An 18,777-nucleotide genomic window follows, 5' to 3' on the forward strand; every position below is an offset into this window, starting at 1 on the left:
GTGCTGTGTGGTGCTGTGTGTGTGTGGTGCTGTGTGTGTGTGTGTGGTGCTGTGTGTGTGTGTGTGGTGCTGTGTGTGTGTGTGTGGTGCAGGTGTGTGTGTGTGTGGTGCTGTGTGTGTGTGTGGTGCTGTGTGTGTGTGTGGTGCTGTGTGTGTGTGTGTGTGGTGCTGTGTGTGTGTGGTGCTGTGTGTGTGTGTGTGGTGCTGTGTGTGTGTGTGGTGCTGTGTGGTGCTGTGTGGTGCTGTGTGTGTGTGTGGTGCTGTGTGTGGTGCTGTGTGTGTGTGTGGTGCTGTGTGTGTGTGTGGTGCTGTGTGTGTGTGTGGTGCTGTGTGTGTGTGTGGTGCTGTGTGTGTGTGTGGTGCTGTGTGTGTGTGTGGTGCTGTGTGTGTGTGTGGTGCTCTGTGTGTGTGTGTGGTGCTCTGTGTGTGTGTGTGTGGTGCTCTGTGTGTGTGGTGCTGTGTGTGTGTGTGGTGCTGTGTGTGTGTGTGGTGCTGTGTGTGTGTGTGGTACCCCCCTAGTGGAGCATCTTCGCCGGTTGGAAACATTTAGGCTGGCCTGCCTACGATCCATCCTGGGTTTAACCTGCAGGCTGGATTGTGTGAGGAGCTCACAAGTCCTTGAAAGATCTGGGCAAAGTCCCATCAGTGAGCCCCTCCGGCAGGCAAGGCTGCGTTGGCTGGGTCATGTAGCCCGCATGCCCAGCCACCGCATGCCTAAACAGCTTTTGTTCGGCCGGATCGAGGGGGCTAAACGGGCGCGGCACGGGCTAGAGAAGAGATGGAGTGATGTGGTACAGGAGGATGTGGAGCTGAGTGGACTTGCCGATGACTGGTACCAGCGGTGTCAAGATCGGCCTCAGTGGAGGAGGCTCGTGAAGGACGCTACTGGGCAGTTGGAGGCAGCCGCCCTCCAACAACAACGGAGGGCGGAGGAGCGACGCTCACAACAACGAGCGGAGCACCGGGTGGCTAAAGCACAGCAAGTTGGTACAGTAGGGGGCACAGGTGGTGCATCAGCCAGTCATCTCGGTCATCTCGGTCAGTCGACCCGTGGCACCTGGGTCTGCCCCGTGACCTCCTGCCAGCGGGCGTTCGACACTTCACGTGGCCTCAAGGTGCACATGGCCTGGCACAAGCGTCGTGGTGACGTCACCGCCACTTAGTGGCGAATGGCGGTTGTTGTTGTTGTTGTGTGTGTGGTGCTGTGTGTGTGTGTGGTGCTGTGTGTGTGTGTGGTGCTGTGTGTGTGGTGCTGTGTGTGTGTGTGGTGCTGTGTGTGTGTGGTGCTGTGTGTGTGTGGTGCTGTGTGTGTGTGTGGTGCTGTGTGTGTGTGGTGCTGTGTGTGTGTGTGGTGCTGTGTGTGTGTGGTGCTGTGTGTGTGTGCTGTGTGTGTGTGTGTGGTGCTGTGTGTGTGTGTGTGGTGCTGTGTGTGTGTGTGTGGTGCTGTGTGTGTGTGTGGTGCTGTGTGTGTGTGTGTGGTGCTGTGTGTGTGTGTGTGGTGCTGTGTGTGTGTGTGGTGCTGTGTGTGTTTGGTGCTGTGTGTGTGTGTGTGGTGCTGTGTGTTTGTGTGTGGTGCTGTGTGTTTGTGTGTGGTGCTGTGTGTGTGTGTGTGTGGTGCTGTGTGTGTGGTCCTGTGTGTGTGGTGCTGTGTGTGGGGTGCTGTGTGTGGGGTGCTGTGTGTGGGGTGCTGTGTGTGGGGTGCTGTGTGTGTGTGTGGGGTGCTGTGTGTGTGTGTGGGGTGCTGTGTGTGTGTGTGTGGGGTGCTGTGTGTGTGTGTGGGGTGGTGTGTATGTGGTGCTGTGTATGTGGTGCTGTGTGTGTGGTGCTGTGTGTGTGTTGTGTGTGTGAGTGTGGTGCTGTGTGTGTTGTTGTGTGTGTGAGTGTGGTGCTGTGTGTGTGTTGTTGTGTGGTGCTGTGTGTGTGTGTGTGGTGCTGTGTGTGTGTGTGTGTGGTGGTGTGTGTGTGGTGTGCTGTGTGTGTGTGTGTGAGAGGCTGCCACTCCTCTGTCGGGAGCTGGACCGGTACCGCCTGGATCTCTGTGGCATTCAGGAGGTCCGGTGGACCGGTTCTGGCTCCTGCCACCATGAGGGGTGGACAGTCCTCTACTCGGGGCAGGAGACTGCCAAACAACAGGGTGTGGCTCTTCTTCTGAACAAAAGAATGAAGGGGGCGTGGGAGCGTGGCGGTGAGGTGTGGGAAGCTGTAAGCCCCAGGATACTTTGGGCTCGCCTTCCCATCAACCAGAGGCGAGGAGTGGTGGTCGTGGTTACTTATGCCCCCACCGAAGACGAACATCTGTGGAGGGATGCAGGCAAAGCCGATGAGTCGGACGCTTTCTATGACCTCCTGTCACAGGTGCTGGCTAAAGTGGCCACTCGGGACAGAGTCATCTTGTTGGGTGACTTCAATGCCCGAGTTGGTCATGATACTGGCACCTGGTCTGGAGTGATTGGAAGGCATGGGCCAGATCAGCTCAATAATAACGGTAGGAGGCTGCTAGATTTTTGTGCAGCCCATGGGCTTGTAATTACTAACACGCTCTTCCGGCATCGGCGCATCCACACAACATCATGGATGCATGCCGGGTCCAAGCAAGAACATCTGCTGGACTACGTAGTGACGGACCAGCGGATGCGAGCCCATGTCCTTGACACCAGGACCTACCGTGGAGCTGATCTGCCCTCTGACCATCGACTAGTCATCTGTAAGATGCGCCTGCCATTCTTCCACTCCGGTGGTGGGTGTACACCCAGGATCCCATTCCAACCAAAAGTGGCCTGGTCTAAGTTAGCTGATGAAAGTTGCAAGCGAGAATTTCATCATCGCTTGCAGCTGGGGTTGGCATCGTCCCCCACTCCACCTGATGTCGAGGGTAAATGGGCGAGGTTTAAGACTGTGACTCATGCAGCTGCAATGGCTGCTTTGGGTACGCGGTCCAGACCTCCCCGGGAACCCTGGCTGACGGAGGAGGTGTTCAGGTTAATTGAGAAAAAGCGACAGGCCCACTCTCATCGCCTACAGCATCCCACGTCAGAGAATGAGGAGGTTTACCGCAGTCTTCGCTCGGAGGTTCGGAGAGCCGTGAGGCGCTGTAAGGATGGGTGGTGGTCGCGGGTTGCTGAGGAGATGGAGTCTGCCTCAGTGGCCCGCGATCACAAATCACTATTTAACTCCATCAAAAAAGTAACCTGCAGCGCCACACCTATTACCATCATTAGAGGAAAAAACTGTGATCCAATCTCCGACCCCCAGGAACAGGTTTGCAGATTTGCTGAGCATTTCTGTGAGGTCCTGGGGGAGGGAAAATCTCTCAGCCAGGAAAACATCATGGCACAAAGTGGGGATAACCCTGCTGAGGCTGCGGTGCCTCAAATATTGGAAGAGGTCACCCCCTGTGAGTGGCTGGCTGAGGTACCGGCTGTTGAGGAAGTACTGAGGGCGATCCGGAGTCTGAGACCAGGGAAGGCACCGGGCAGAGATGATCTCCCAGGCGAAATGCTGAGGGAGGGTGGCGTTTGTGCACAGACTGCCCTATATGACATCATAACAACAGTCTGGACCACTGGACGGGTTCCGCAGGACTGGAAGGATGCCCTGGTGGTCCCCCTCTTTAAGAAGGGGGACCGTACCGACTGTAACAACTACAGGGGCATCTCACTCCTCAGTGTGCCGGGTAAGGTCCTGGCAAGGATTATTCAACATCGCCTTGCTAGGCATGCTGAGGAGAGGCTTGCGGAGCCCCAATGTGGTTTCAGGAAAGGGCGGTCCTGCACAGATGCCATATTTTCTGTCCGTCTGCTACAGCAGAGGTGTAGGGAATTCCAAAAAGACCTACATCTCTGCTTTATTGACCTGGTCAAGGCCTATGATACCATCAGTAGGACTGGGCTCTGGGTTGTTCTTCGTGCTTTCGGAGTCCCTGACCCTCTGCTCACGATCATTAAGGACCTTCATGATGGTGAGCGGGCCCGGGTAAAACTACGTGGCCGGGAGTCGGAGCCTTTCCCTGTACACCTTGGGGTGCGACAGGGATGTCCTCTGGCTCCCACATTATTTAACATCTATTTCGACTGCGTAGTTCGTGAAGCCTTCAATAGCTGTACCGGGGGAATTACCATTTGGTACAGATACAATGGGAGGCTGATCGACGCCCGGGTGCGATCAAGGGATGGCTCCCTATTGGTCAACCACGTTATGTATGCCGATGATTTGGTAATAGCTGCTCATTCAGAAGAGGAGTTGGAGACGCTGCTGCTGAGACTGGAGCGTGCCACTAAGAGGTGGGGCCTTACCATCAGCCCCACCAAAACTAAGCACCTGCCTGGGTATTTTGTACCATCGGGCACTCCGCCCCCACAACTCCCAATCGGTGATGGGGCAGTTGTGGAGAGAGTAGAGAATTTCCCATACCTGGGCAGTGTGCTCATGACCGGCTCCAGTTTATCAGCAGAGGTCTCACTCCGAATCAGTCGAGCGGCAATATCTTTTCATCGGTTGCGTAACGCTGTGTGGAAGCTACCTGGTCTGTCGCTCCGCACGAAGCTTCAGGTCTTCTCGGCCACGGTCATTCCCTCCCTTCTCTATGCTTGCGAAACGTGGACCCCCCTAGTGGAGCATCTTCGCCGGTTGGAAACATTTAGGCTGGCCTGCCTACGATCCATCCTGGGTTTAACCAGGCTGGATTGTGTGAGGAGCTCACAAGTCCTTGAAAGATCTGGGCAAAGTCCCATCAGTGAGCTCCTCCGGCAGGCAAGGCTGCGTTGGCTGGGTCATGTAGCCCGCATGCCCAGCCACCGCATGCCTAAACAGCTTTTGTTCGGCCGGATCGAGGGGGCTAAACGGGCGCGGCACGGGCTAGAGAAGAGATGGAGTGATGTGGTACAGGAGGACGTGGAGCTGAGTGGACTTGCCGATGACTGGTACCAGCGGTGTCAAGATCGGCCTCAGTGGAGGAGGCTCGTGAAGGACGCTACTGGGCAGTTGGAGGCAGTCGCCCTCCAACAACAACGGAGGGCGGAGGAGCGACGCTCACAACAACGAGCGGAGCGCCGGGTGGCTAAAGCACAGCAAGTTGGCACAGTAGGGGGCACAGGTGGTGCATCAGCCAGTCATCTCGGTCATCTCGGTCAGTCGACCCGTGGCACCTGGGTCTGCCCCGTGACCTCCTGCCAGCGGGCGTTCGACACTTCACGTGGCCTCAAGGTGCACATGGCCTGGCACAAGCGTCGTGGTGACGTCACCGCCACTTAGTGGCGAATGGCGGTTGTTGAGTGTGTGTGTGGTGCTGTGTGTGTGTGTGTGGTGCTGTGTGTGTGTGTGGTGCTGTGTGTGGTGCTGTGTGTGTGTGGTGCTGTGTGTGTGTGTGTGGTGCTGTGTGTGTGTGTGGTGTTGTGTGTGTGTGTGGTGCTGTGTGTGTGTGGTGCTGTGTGTGAGTGTGGTGCTGTGTGTGTGTGTGTGGTGCTGTGCTTTGCGTGTGTGTGGTGCTGTGCTGTGTGTGTGTGGTGCTGTGCTGTGTGTGTGTGGTGCTGTGCTGTGTGTGTGTGTGGTGCTGTGCTGTGTGTGTGTGTGGTGCTGTGCTGTGTGTGTGTGTGGTGCTGTGCTGTGTGTGTGTGTCGTGCTGTGCTGTGTGTGTGTGTGTCGTGCTGTGCTGTGTGTGTGTCGTGCTGTGCTGTGTGTGTGTCGTGCTGTGCTGTGTGTGTGTGTGTCGTGCTGTGCTGTGTGTGTGTCGTGCTGTGCTGTGTGTGTGTCGTGCTGTGCTGTGTGTGTGTGTGGTGCTGTGCTGTGCTGTGTGTGTGTGGTGCTGTGCTGTGTGTGTGTGTGTGGTGCCGTGTGTGTGTGTGTGGTGCCGTGTGTGTGTGTGTGGTGCTGTGTGTGTGTGTGTGGCGGTGGCAAGTTCGTTAGTTCGTATCGCAACTGAGCCTCGACCCTGGCCGCGACCCGAGTTGTAGCTGCCGCTGTGCGAATGAGCGAGGATGGGCACTGGGGAGAGACAAAGACGGCCGAGGGTGATGGTTGCCAACACCCCCCCCCCCACCTGTCTCGTGTGCAATGCCGTTCTGAATGGGTGCTCGCTAACAGCACTTGCCCCAACATTTTGTTGAATGCTATATGGGGAATATGTGTTTTGTGTGTCTGAGAGCATGAATTAGTGTGTGTGAGAGTGAATATGTGTGTGTAAGAGTGAATGTGTGTGTGTAAGAGTGAATGTGTGTGTGTAAGAGTTCATGTGTGGTGGTAAGAGTGAGTGTGTGTGCAAGTAAGAGTGCATGTGTGTGTGCGTGCGTGCGTGTGTGCGTGTACGAGTGAATGTGTGTGTGTGACCTCCTGCCAGCGGGCGTTCGACACTTCACGTGGCCTCAAGGTGCACTTGGCCTGGCACAAGCGTCGTGGTGACGTCACCGCCACTTAGTGGCGAATGGCGGTTGTTGTTGTTGTTGTTGTTGTGGTGCTGTGTGTGTTTGTGCTTGAGTGGTATTTGTACAGACTGTTGGGGCATGTGCTGTGTGCACGTGTGATAGTGTGTGAGTACGTACATGCGAGAGTGTGCTCTGTGCATGATGCGTCTGGTGAGAAGTTATTTGCTAAATAACCTGACGCTTAACTCGATGGCCAGGGTGTTCTAAACCTGGTCACGGCTACCTTAAGTGGCGAATGAATACCTGAACCAGTCCTGGGCAACGCGCCTCCCATTTAAACATCTTCACCAACCCGCACTGACCAGCGTGGTGAAGTATGATCACCACCAGCGTGGTGAAGTATGATCACCACCAGCGTGGTGAAGTATGATCAAACGGTCCACATGGCCGACACGGCGTGGGGAGGCCTTCCCCCATCAGTGAATCGACAGAGTGATTTAGATTATTGGGTTTTTTTAAAATCCCAATTTACAATTATTATAGAATGCGTCGGTCGAAGTGCAAAGGACGATTAATGTTTCACGACAACTATTCGGGTCAATGTTTGTGACGGCAAGAGGGGAACGATTTGTAAATGTATCGATCATCGGCGAGCCGTGTGCAGTTGGGGTGATGATGATCATGATGACTGTGTCCCTCCTCTAAGATAACAATGGCAAGGAATGTGCCAATGATGATGACGGGCACGTCATTGACTTGATCAAACAAAATTAACATATCCTGAAATGATGTAGATGATGATATAGATGATGATGATTGCGTTGCGTCTATGGGATGCTGCATCACTCCTATGCGATGATTTTCACTTCGATGAGATCACGATGATGATGATGATTACGGTGTCAATCAAACTTGATTGTGATGGTGATGATATCATCACTTGGGTGATGATGATATTGATAATTGTTACTCCTAATGAGATGATGATGATGACACTGCTTTAATCATAACGATAATTGTCACTTCTGTGATTGTATAACTCCTGAGATGAATACGATAATTTCACTTCTATAAGACAAAGATGCCGGGATGTTTGAGGCATGGCAGCATGCATCGAGTCTCCCTGCAGTGCAAATTCCACATTCCCATGGCGGAGGCAGTCTATCCATCGAGGGATCACTGTTGACTGAATACAAAGTGGGGCTGACGACGATGATGATGATGATGGGCTGTGTTGCCCCCTTGACCGGGTCCTTGAACTCGTGACTTTGTGAGCCAAATGCTCTGACAACAGCGAAACCTGGGCTGATCCGTATCATCATCATCAGCCACGATCTATACACTGCTGGATGAAGGCCTCTCTAAGCCACTGTCACCCCCCACCCACGATGCCACGGTCTGTGTCAGGTTGACGTCATTGCTCCATCTTCATTGTGGAATTCTTCTCCAGTTTGTTCCCCTCCGTGGGCTGTCACTCCGTCGCCAGTCTCGACCACCGGCCGTCGTTATTTCTCGCGACGTCTCGTGCCCAAGCCCACCTCCGCGCGTTAACAAATCAGTGCGGTGTCTCTCATCTGCATCGCATGTCCTGTGATGTATGTACGTACGTATGTTGTTGACCTTCTTTCGCGCCGTACGTAGCCAACCGTGCTAATCGGAAGTACGGGGGAAGGACAACAAACTAAACGCAAAGAGCAGTTCTAAAGAATTGAGTTTGTCAATCTAGATGATGATTTAAAAGTGCATAGCTCCAGTGGCTTCCTAATATCGGAAGGAAGAGCGTTCCAAACGGCCGCAGAAGCGCATCTGAAAGCGCCACGCGATGCGGTGACCACCGCATCTGTTCGATGTCCCAGCAGCCAAAAGCTGCTTGTGAGGATGACCGGAGTTTGCGTGGTGATGCTTTATGCTCCTTTCAAGATCAGCGAGATGGTGTGGTTCATTTGCGGCAAGGGCTTCGTGTGTAATCAGTGCGGCCTTAGAACGAATTCGTTCAGTGACCGGAAGCGAACACACCTCTGCGAGCATTGGGCAGACGTGGTCAGATCTTGCAGTAGCCGGCACGACACGTGCTAAAGAAATAGACATCTAACAGCCAACACAGCATCGGGGGAGGCCTTCATCCAGCAGTGGATTGAGAAAGGCTGATGAAGGAACGAGTGTCGGGTCTGGTCAGAGCACACGAAGGTCGTGAATTCAAATCACGGTCCGGTGTTAAAACTCAGCCCAGTCATTGTCATAAACATCGTCATGATGATTGCCATCCTAATTGTCAACTTCGTGATTAAATTAACATCACTTGTATGACTATTATCACAATGACAACACCGTCAGCATCATCCTCATCAATTTCTTACTTTTAATAACGCCATCATAACCGCAACAACATCATCCTCCAAAATAGTATCGTCGTTTCGATGAAACAACCATGTGTAAGGGTCAAGAACCACGCACACCCACTGATTCAGTGAATCGTCGTAATTCACGCTCACAATTCCATTCAAGGATTAAGATTCTTGTTTTTTTTTTACACTTGCAGAAGATGGTAGCGCCTCTCGTGGCTGCAGGGGTCACGTAAACCCATTACCGCATGCGACGTAAACGAATGTAAAACACGTTTTATTTCTACCTACGAGACTTTACCGAAAGAACCAAAGAGTATGGATTCCTGCAGTCACGAAAGCTTCAAATCAAGATTAAAACACGTTTCATTCGTCCATACGGGCCTGTGCCCAGCTTGGGTTTAGTTGTTGTTGTTGTCCCATGATGTCAGTGACAACATTAGCAGCAGCAATCTCGAGAGCTAAGGGAACGGTACCATACGATATTCTTAGGTTGTTTTCGGTAAAGTCACGTAGGTAAAACATTAAAATTAATAAAAGTAAAATAAAATAAAAATCACGACGTTTCGGAGGCAACACAAGCTTCCGTCTTCAGGTGGAACCGTCACAGCCACGACAGCTGTATCAAGTAAATGAGAGATTGCAAGAGCTACCACTCCGTTTATATAATGGTTGGAGAGGGGGGAAGGGCCAAGTACAGCACACTTTATTCATATGGTAAGGTGAGGCTTAAGAGGGCGAGCCTTTGTTATGGAGAGGTACGGTTTGTGACTCAACCTGGAAACTGGAGGAGGAGGCGTGCGGGAAGGCCCGCTTCTGGGTTACACAGGACACGGATTCGCGGTTTCACGGCGTCGTTTGCGATTCGGGGGCAGAGGAGAAATCCGACCTTGGACCTCGGCGATGCACGTCTCGCAAACCCACTTGGTGGGTTCCAAGCCGACATTCTTCCATCGCCTCTCGAGCCTCCGACCCATTCATGTTTTTGCCCACGTAGGTCTGTGTTTGTGTGGGAGGGGGTTAGGGGGGGGGCAAGGTGATTTAGAGAAGATAAAAACGCTTGGAGAGTTATGCGCCGATGGAAATGTTAATGGTGCTTGACTGATTGGGGAATAAGGCCAGAGTCTAGCCATGAACACGCTGCTAATGTGCAGGAACTCATTGCTACACTCTCTCCATGAACACGCTCCTATTGTGCAGGAACTCATTGCTACACTCTCTCCATGAACACGCTGCTAATGTGCAGGAACTCATTGCTACACTCTCTCCATGAACACGCTGCTATTGTGCAGGAAATCATTGCTACACTCTCTCCATGAACACGCTGCTAATGTGCAGGAAATCATTGCTACACTCTCTCCATGAACACGCTGCTAATGTGCAGGAAATCATTGCTACACTCTCTCCATGAACACGCTGCTAATGTGCAGGAAATCATTGCTACACTCTCTCCATGACTGCCTCATTGCTCGAGGGGATGTTGTGGCGGTCGTCTCTCTGATGACACAAATGATTCTCACAGCTGTTTCTGTTTGTTTGTTTTAGCAGGGCTGTTGGCAAGGCCCCACCTCTTAGTGGCACGCTCCAGGTTCCGCGGCAACCCTTAAGAGTGAGAACAAATGATCAGATCGTCAGCATTCGTAGCATAGTTTACCAGCAGGGAGCCTTCCCTGGACTGTGCCTAGGCATTGATCAAGCTCTCCATTGTATCTGTACCAGATGGAAATTCCTCTGGTACAGCCATGAAAAGCTTCTTGAACTAATTATTTGAAAAAAAAAACAAGTTAAATAGTATAGGAGGCCAGAGTGCATGCCTGTCGTACCTCAAGATGAACGAGGAATGGCTCTGACTCCCGGCCACGCAGCTGTACCTGGACTAGTGCACCATCATGATGAAGGTCCTTGGTGATTGTGAACGGAGGGTTCGGAACCTCGAAAGCAGGAACAGTAACCCAAAGTCTTGGCTCGTTGATGGTCTCGTAGGCCTTAACCGGGTCAATAAAGCAGACATATTTTATGTCCCGTTGAAATTCCCTGCACCTCTGCTGTTACAGATGGACAGAGAATATGGCATAACGGTGCAGGCCCGCTCTGCCTGAAACGCATACATACACGCGCATGCATACACATACGGACATACAAACTAAAATAAACGCACGCATGCACATACGCAAGCTTACACACGTCCATGCGTACTTATAAACACACATACAGACACAGATATGCACACTGACACATCTGCACACTTTCACTAACTCGTACAAACATGTTTAAACATGTGTGTATGTTTGTGTGTGTTTATGCACATGTGAAGAGCAGCAATGCTGCGAACCCAGCGATCCGAGTTCGATTCCAGCTCACGACCAACACCAGTCACCATTATCTGAACCGGTCCTGAGCCTCCCCTAGTTCGACTCGGCCACAAATGAGAGACAAAGGCGGTCGGGCGTGGTGTGGGCCACCCACCCCCTCGTGTGCCGTGCCGGGCTTCATAGGCGTCCACTAACAGCACTTGCCCCAACAGCCTGTTAAGGCTACACGGGGGATATTTGTCTTTTGCATATGTGAGCAGTGGTGCAGCTATTCGTTCAAGTGGTTTCTGAACCCATCCTGGGCCTCCCAACAGTTTGACTTGGCCTTTAAATGAATGTTTGGAATACCATGTGAACATCAGGGCTGACAGCGGGGAGGGTCCAACACAAAGGTGGCCGGGAGTGATGCTGTCCACATCACCCCGTTCACCAGGGCCGTGTTATCCAATAGGCAACAGTAGTAGGCACTTTGCCTAGGGGCTACTCACTCACCCAGCCACTCACCCACCCATCAGGGCCGTATGCACTGTGGCTAGGGCCTACGAAAACTAAAGGCCTACAACATTTTTTGTGGATTAATTCTAGATTTGAAGCTTTCGTGACTGCAAGTATTCATATTCTTAGGTTTTTTCGGTAAAGTCACGTAGGTAAAAAAATAAAATTAATAAAAGTAAAATAAAAATATTTTTATTTAACTTTTTTTATTTTACTTTTATTAATTTAAATTTTTTTACCTACGTGACTTTACCGAAAAAACCTAAGAATGTTTTTTTGTGTAGTTTGTATGGTTAAAAATGTAACCAATATTTCATCTTGAATAAATATATTTATATAGCAAAGATAGGCACAAAGAGGCAGAGTCGTGTCAATCGTTGTTTTTCATCTGGTGAGAGAAATTAACATCGGAGATGAACTTTTGGAGACCTTTTTTTCATTGCAAAAATTAGCAAATAACTTCTACTCAATAGACAGGAGTGCAAGGGAAGACGATCGTTGTTGTCCTATGGACAAAGTACCGCGTGAAGCAAGTGGAGTCACATCAGCGGTCGTAGTAACACGAGACAGCAGCAGTGGCAACTGCAGAAAGTGATCACTGAAGGCCGACGAAACACAAGTGCCTACAGGGCCTACAAGAACCTTACTTGCCGTTCACGTGCCGTGTGCTGGTCTTGCTTAATAGGTGCTCACCTACAGTCCCGTACCTAGCAGTCCATGAGGCGAAGCGGTCGAACGCGATGTGCGGTGTGCGTATGTGTGGTGTACGGTGTGCGTGTGTGCCTGTGTGCGGTGTGCAGTGTGCGTGTGAGTTTGACTTCTGTGCATCTCCGTGTTGTTTGGGAAAAATGGAAGAGAAGGAGGAAGACCTCGCTGAGAATGGCTTGACGGCGACATAAGAGATTGAGATTGGTGTCGGGAAGATGTGCCACTACTTGAGATTTCACCATTGGAAACCAATTATCATATTTTGCTACTGGCAAATGAGGTTCCAATGGTGTAAATGCTTACCCCGAGCTCTCATACTCTGATGGTGCATTGTCCTTGAGTTGTGCGCCTTTTGGCGTCATCTGGTCCAACACCATGTGAGACTAGGCTCTAAAGAAAGCTGTCTCGGGTGTGGACCAATCAACTTCAAGGACAGTGCACATTATCAGAGTTGTGTTTTTTGTTTGCATTCCGACTGCAGGTATTGTGGTCAATGCAAACATGACTCCTCGTAAAAAAAGGTGTCAGTTTTGTTGCCAGATAAAAGGGTAAAAAAACAATTATCATACTTGAGATTTGTGTCAGCAAGATGTGCCACTACTTGAGGTTGGTGTAAGAAACATGTGCCACTACTTGAGCATATTTAGCACAAGACAGGGTGGAAGGTGGCGAGATGTTAACTACCTCGCCTGGTATGCAAGAGGTCATGGGTTCAATCCTGACCCTGACCCTCACGCCTGCTGTATATTTGGAGTTTGCGTGTCTCTCTCCACGTAGTCACGTGGATTTCCTCTGGGTCCTCCTGTTTTTCCCTCCACATTATCGCAGCCAAGCGTGCGTTTGGCTGCAATAAATGTCAACGTTGATAAGCCACTTCGGTGAGCCATCAGTTGTGGTCAGGTGGCTTCTCTAAAGTTAGTTTTATAGCTCCGTGGCCCTTAGCTGGTAAAATAACAATAGTTGAGGTTAAAGAGTTTTAGTTTGGACATAGAGTAATGTGGAAACAAATGATGAAATGTAGCAGTGGACACCTCCGGGGCTATTATCCCATGCATCATGATGATGATGATGGTCTTTGTGAAATTATTACAGGCGGGAGAGGGGGGGTGCACTGTCGCCCATCACCCATTACAATCCCTGCCACAAGCTCTCTGCTCATCTGGAATCAATATTAGGCCTCTCAGTGGGGGAGTACAGAGGAGGAGGAGGAAGGGGTGTAGGGGGGAGGTCAGGGAGGGAGTTCGCCCTTATTTGCCTCCCTGCATTCACAAACACACATACAGATGTATACATTGACATACAAAGACAAAGTTCCCCCGTGTAGCCTTAACACACTGTTGGGGCAAGTGCTGTTAGTGAGCACCTATGAATGCCCGGCACGGCACACGAGGAGGGGGTGGCTGGTCAGAACCATGTCGCACCAGCTACTTATTTGAGGCCGAGTCGACCTAGCAGAGGCCCAGGACCGGTCCAGATAATTGTAATCGTCACCGGTGGTGGCCGTGAGCGGGAATCGAAGCTGGATCGCCGGTTGCATAGCACGGGCGCGCTAACTGCTCCACCACCGTGCATTATGCCGCACGCACACGGATAAACGCAAGCTTGGATCGCCACTGATGCCACCGTGATTGCGAAACAGAACTCCATTTTGGCCAAGTTTGAAGTCTCCCGAAAGCTGCTCAAATTACTCGCGGTTCCGCTCTTCTTATGATAACAGTTACTAACTACTAGCACGGCTACTAATTTAGCACATTTGGTATTCCGACAGTCTTGCAGCGTAGGGCTATCACAAATGTGCTCCGTGTCACGGACGAGCAATCGTCTGGCAGAAGTGCACGACGTGGCCACGTCCTTTAACCCGACGTTAAATAACTTGCGAGTAATTTAAAACATTTGGACCGGCGATGCCTTTTATTGAATATCCACTGGGTTCGCAGATGATGCATAATGATGGTTAATACACCTCGTTGCGCCTCCAGTGGCGACGTTCGCACACACCGCACAAGGTACTCGTTTTAGGCCGAGTCAACCTATGGGGAGGCCCAAGACCGGTTGGGAGATTCGCTTTTGATTTTGGTGATCAAGGCGGGAATCCAACTCGGGTCGCCGAGTTCATAAACGCGGCGTGCTAACCGCTACACCATTCCGCTCCCCACACACATACACACACACGCGCACGCGCGCGCACACACGCGCATTCCCAAATGAAAGGAAGCTGATAAAAACTGCTGGCTTGGCAGTTCGTTGTAAGTTTGGCAGATGTGCCTCCGATGTGGCAGACAGACCTCGGTGTTTTGGGGGCAATGTAACCCAACATTTTTTCCCGACTCGTGCAAATACAGACATTGCAGTGTCGCGAGTTGGATTATAACGTCACTGAATCGTGAATGTCTGTGGCCAGTTCGACTTAATCGCGCGCAAAGGTGTGCTCGCAACCAGCAGGCAGATACAGCTCCCATCGTGCCTTGCGCGCGTTCTCACGTGGTGTTGTTCTTACTTTAAATGTAAGAATGCACCATTGGAACCTCATTTGCCAGTAAAAAATATGATAATTGTTTTTTTACCCTTTTAGTTGGCAACAAAAGTGCGCCTTTTGACGTCATCTGGTCCAACACCATGTGAGACTAAGCTCTAAGGAAAGCTGTCTCGGGTGTGGACCAATCAACTTCAAGGACAGTGCATACATTATCAGAGTTGTGTTTTTTGTTTGCATTATGACTGCAGGTATTGTGGTCTATGCAAACATGACTCCTTGTAAAACAGGTGTCAGTTTTGTTGCCAGATAAAAGGGTAAAAAAACCAATTATCTTGTAAGAATGCAATTCTACATCGAGTGCACGATTTAAAAGAGTTTTCGAGCCACTGGTAGAAACGGCACATTACTCCAGTTCGCTCCACAGGTCAACTGCCGTGTGACTTGCATAGAAATCGACGCTACTTGTTGCAATGATCCTGTAGGGTTGATGGTGGTGCTTTGTGATGATGACGGGCTGGGAAGTGTACGCAATACGTGTGCGAGCAAGTTGAACTCTTTTCGCACGGTACGTAGCCAAGCGTGCTTATCGGAGGTGCGGAAATCGGAGTGTCACGTGACCTTCACGTGGCAACCCTACGTGTGGTGATGGGTGTTGTGGGGTGGGGTGGCGCCTAAATCACGGGTATCTGTGGATAACGGTGACTTTGCCAACGCTTCCGAGCCGTTCATTGTTTGGCCACAAAAAAAAGCCACAAACCGAGGAGGATGCATTTCGGTGGCGTTTTTTTTGTTTACTCCGGGTTGACGAAGAGGCAATGAAAGTCCACCTCGGGGATTTCCAGTCTCGGGTGATGACGCGCGCTGGAACGTGCGGTGATGACGACGACGATTTGCTGCTGCGCCATACGAGAGATACGATTGCTCGAGGATCTTTGCGAATGTTTATGAATGGGTTATGATCGCGGCGCTGATTGGAAATTGTACCCGTGATCATAAGTGATCGTCGCGACGATGACGGGTGATTCTCTATAACACTGGTCAAAAAAACTAAACAAATTTTTTATGGCCTGGACTTTTGCAGCTGTTTTAGACTAATTTCAGGGTGTTGATTCCAAATCTGATCTCAGATTTGCTCTATCACATCTCATTTTTATGCTATCGGCATACCGCATTTTCATTGATTTTACCGGAAATTACCTCCGTCACTTATGATTGCAAGTTGTTGCGAGTCAGTGACTGCTTTAGTGTTAAAATACGGTACTGTATTTTTAGGATAGTGTGTTTATAATATCATTTTATGTAGATATCCACATTTATTTAATATTTTTCTTCCGCAGTTTTTATTGAAAATGCAATGTTTGATATCTCAAAAACTTGATGTGATAGACAAAAACTGATGCCAGATTTGGAATCCGCACCCCAAAATTACCTTAAAACCGTTGGAATACCTTATGCCAGAAAAAGTGTGTTGACCAGTGTATAATAGGTTTGTGTTGGGTTAGATCGCGTAAATATATAATTGTGTCGTTAAACCCGCCACCACCCGACACAGCCAACTAGTAAGGGTTGTCACGTAAACAGAACGTGACAATTCGTCACTAGTACAGCACTAGTGTGTAGTGTATAGTAGTGTAGTGTATAGTGTATTATACTAGTACAGCACTAACCGGTGTGTTGGAAAACCAAGGCGCAACATTAACAATCTGAGTACGACGTTTCGCCAGTAATTACAACCAGCTTCATCAGGCGACAGCCAGACTTGTGGAGAAGTCTAACTACTAATGACGATTTGGCCACGTTCTGTTCACGTGACAACCCTTACTAGTTGGCCGTGTCGGGTGGTGGCGGGTTTTAACGACACATTTATATATTTACGCGATCTAACCCAACAAAAACCTCTTACGGATGATATTGGTCGCGAAAGCCTGCCACGTGTTAAAACGATTTCGTTTGTTTAATTCAGCCGCTGAAGACTGGACTCGAACCCAGGAACTCGGTGGACGTCTTGTGAACATTCGCCCGCGGCGAACGAGCAGCAGCGTCGCCAACAAAGAGTTCCCCGCCCGCCCTACAACATGGTAGGTGCTCGTTTATACATACGTGTTAAACGAGTTTTTATCATGCTAAAACTCTAAACTAAACAATGTTTTTTTTATTTAGCAGGTAAAGCAACGCTGCGCTCTATATAGCTATTTTTTTCAGAAGCAATTTAGGCCACAAATGATAGCTCAACAGAGTGGCTTGTCACGTGGGAATGTATAGCAGCCAAATAATCTTCAACGTGTGTTTCTAAAATGTGGAGGGTAAAACCGAAGGACCCGGAGAAAAATCCACGCGACCACGGGGAGGGCGAGAGAGAGAGAGAGACACGCAAACTCCAAATATACAGCAGCAGGCGTCAGGGTCGAGATCTAACCCCATCACCTCTTGTATAGAACCCCACGACCTCCTGTGTACCAGGCGAGGTAGTTAACATCTCCTAGCCACCGTGATGATGATGATGAGAGAGAGAGAGACGCAAACTCCAAATACACAGCAGGCATCAGGGTCGGGATGGAACCCACGACCTCCTGTGTACCAGGCGAGGTAGTTAACATCTCCTAGGTAACGTGTAGCACCCCTCGTGCATTCAAACATTGGCACCCGTTCGCCCTCGAATGGCAGCGACGCAGCAGGGCACGATCTCAATTGGTTCGATTCCCGCTCATGACCAATAACGGTGGCCAGCGCCTCCCCTAGGTCGACTCGGCCTTAATGAGTTCCATGGGGGAGAGTAAAATGGCTGGGTCTGACGTTAGCCACCAACCCTCTCGTGTGCCAAGATTGATGTCCTTCCCCTGCACCTCCGATTAGCACGGTTGGCTACGTACGGTGTGAAAGAAGTTCACCTTGCGTACACACGTGCACGGCACTCGTTCACTGCGTACGCTCCGTAGCCCGTCGTCATCACAGTCACAAAGCACCATCGTCAACCCTTGCAGGGACATTGCAACAAGTAGCGCCGAGTTGTATGCAAGTCACACGGCCGGTGACCTGTGGAGCAAACTGGAGCAATGTGCCGTTGCCACCAGTGGCTCGGGAACCCTTCTAAATGGGTCCGTTAAAGTCGACACGGGGCGGATCCTTGTCTTTGTGTGCGAGCACAGATGGTTCTCAAGTCTAAGCTGAGCGCCCTGGTGTTCGGGAAGGACCAAGAGGTCGCGCCCCTCACCAGCGACTCGGAGGCCATCGAGCTCGCCCCCACGGCGCCCCTCGTCCCACCGCCCTCGCATCCCGGACACGCGGTGAGACCCCTGGCGGTGCTACCCTATTGGGGGCCCCCCCCACCCCCACCACCGCACCGTCCCCCTAGCGTGGTCGCTGTTCCCATGAACTTTGCTCGTCGATTCCTCCATCGATGTTGGAGGAGCCGGTCAGCTGTTTTGTCTCATCCACTCCGTGCTCAACCACCGCCACGACCGCAGGTCGCAATGCTCAACCACCCACTCGCTCGCACACTCATTCGCTCATCCACTCGCTCATCCACCCGCTCGCTCACCCGCTCGCTCACCCGCTCGCTCACCCGCTCGCTCACCCATTCACAAACTCACCCATCGACTCACTCGATCACTTGCCAGAACCACTCGCCCATTCACATACCCACTTATCCACTCAGTCACCCACTCACCCACCCTCTCACACGCCCGCCCACCCACCCACCCACCCACATTCCCACCCACCCACCCACACGCCCACCCACCCGCCCACCCACTCGCACACTCACCCACTCGCACACTCACCCACTCACTCATAAACTCATCCACTCAACAACCGCCATTCGCCACTAAGTGGCGGTGACGTCACCACGGTGCTTGTGCCAGGCTATGTGCATGTTGAGGCCACGTGAAGTGTCGAAGGGTCGCTGCTGGCAGGCGGTCACGGGACAGACCCAGGTGCCATGGGTTCACAGACTGAGATGATTGGCAGATGCACCACCTGTGCTGCCTGCAGCGCCACCTCCGCTACGTTTTATCCGCCCGACGCTCCACTCGTTGTTGTGAGCGTCGGTCGTTCGTGAAAACACACACATAGATACACGCATGAATATG

At 51.2% G+C, this 18,777-nt stretch overlaps 1 protein-coding gene across 1 annotated transcript in view; it reads left to right on the top strand.

Annotated features, from left to right (window-relative positions):
• Positions 1-18,777, top strand: part of PID1 (phosphotyrosine interaction domain containing 1) — a 32,975-nt gene that overhangs the window by 1,015 nt on the left and 13,183 nt on the right. Inside the window, exons 2-3 of the mRNA XM_078876123.1 lie at positions 16,653-16,767; positions 17,836-17,973. Coding sequence (XP_078732249.1) covers positions 16,765-16,767; positions 17,836-17,973 — 141 coding nt within the window. The 5' untranslated portion in view covers positions 16,653-16,764. The remainder of the gene's footprint in view (positions 1-16,652; positions 16,768-17,835; positions 17,974-18,777) is intronic.

Source organism: Lampetra fluviatilis, chromosome 43 (assembly GCF_964198595.1).
Source record: "Lampetra fluviatilis chromosome 43, kcLamFluv1.1, whole genome shotgun sequence".
NCBI classification, from domain to species: Eukaryota; Metazoa; Chordata; class Hyperoartia; order Petromyzontiformes; family Petromyzontidae; genus Lampetra; species Lampetra fluviatilis.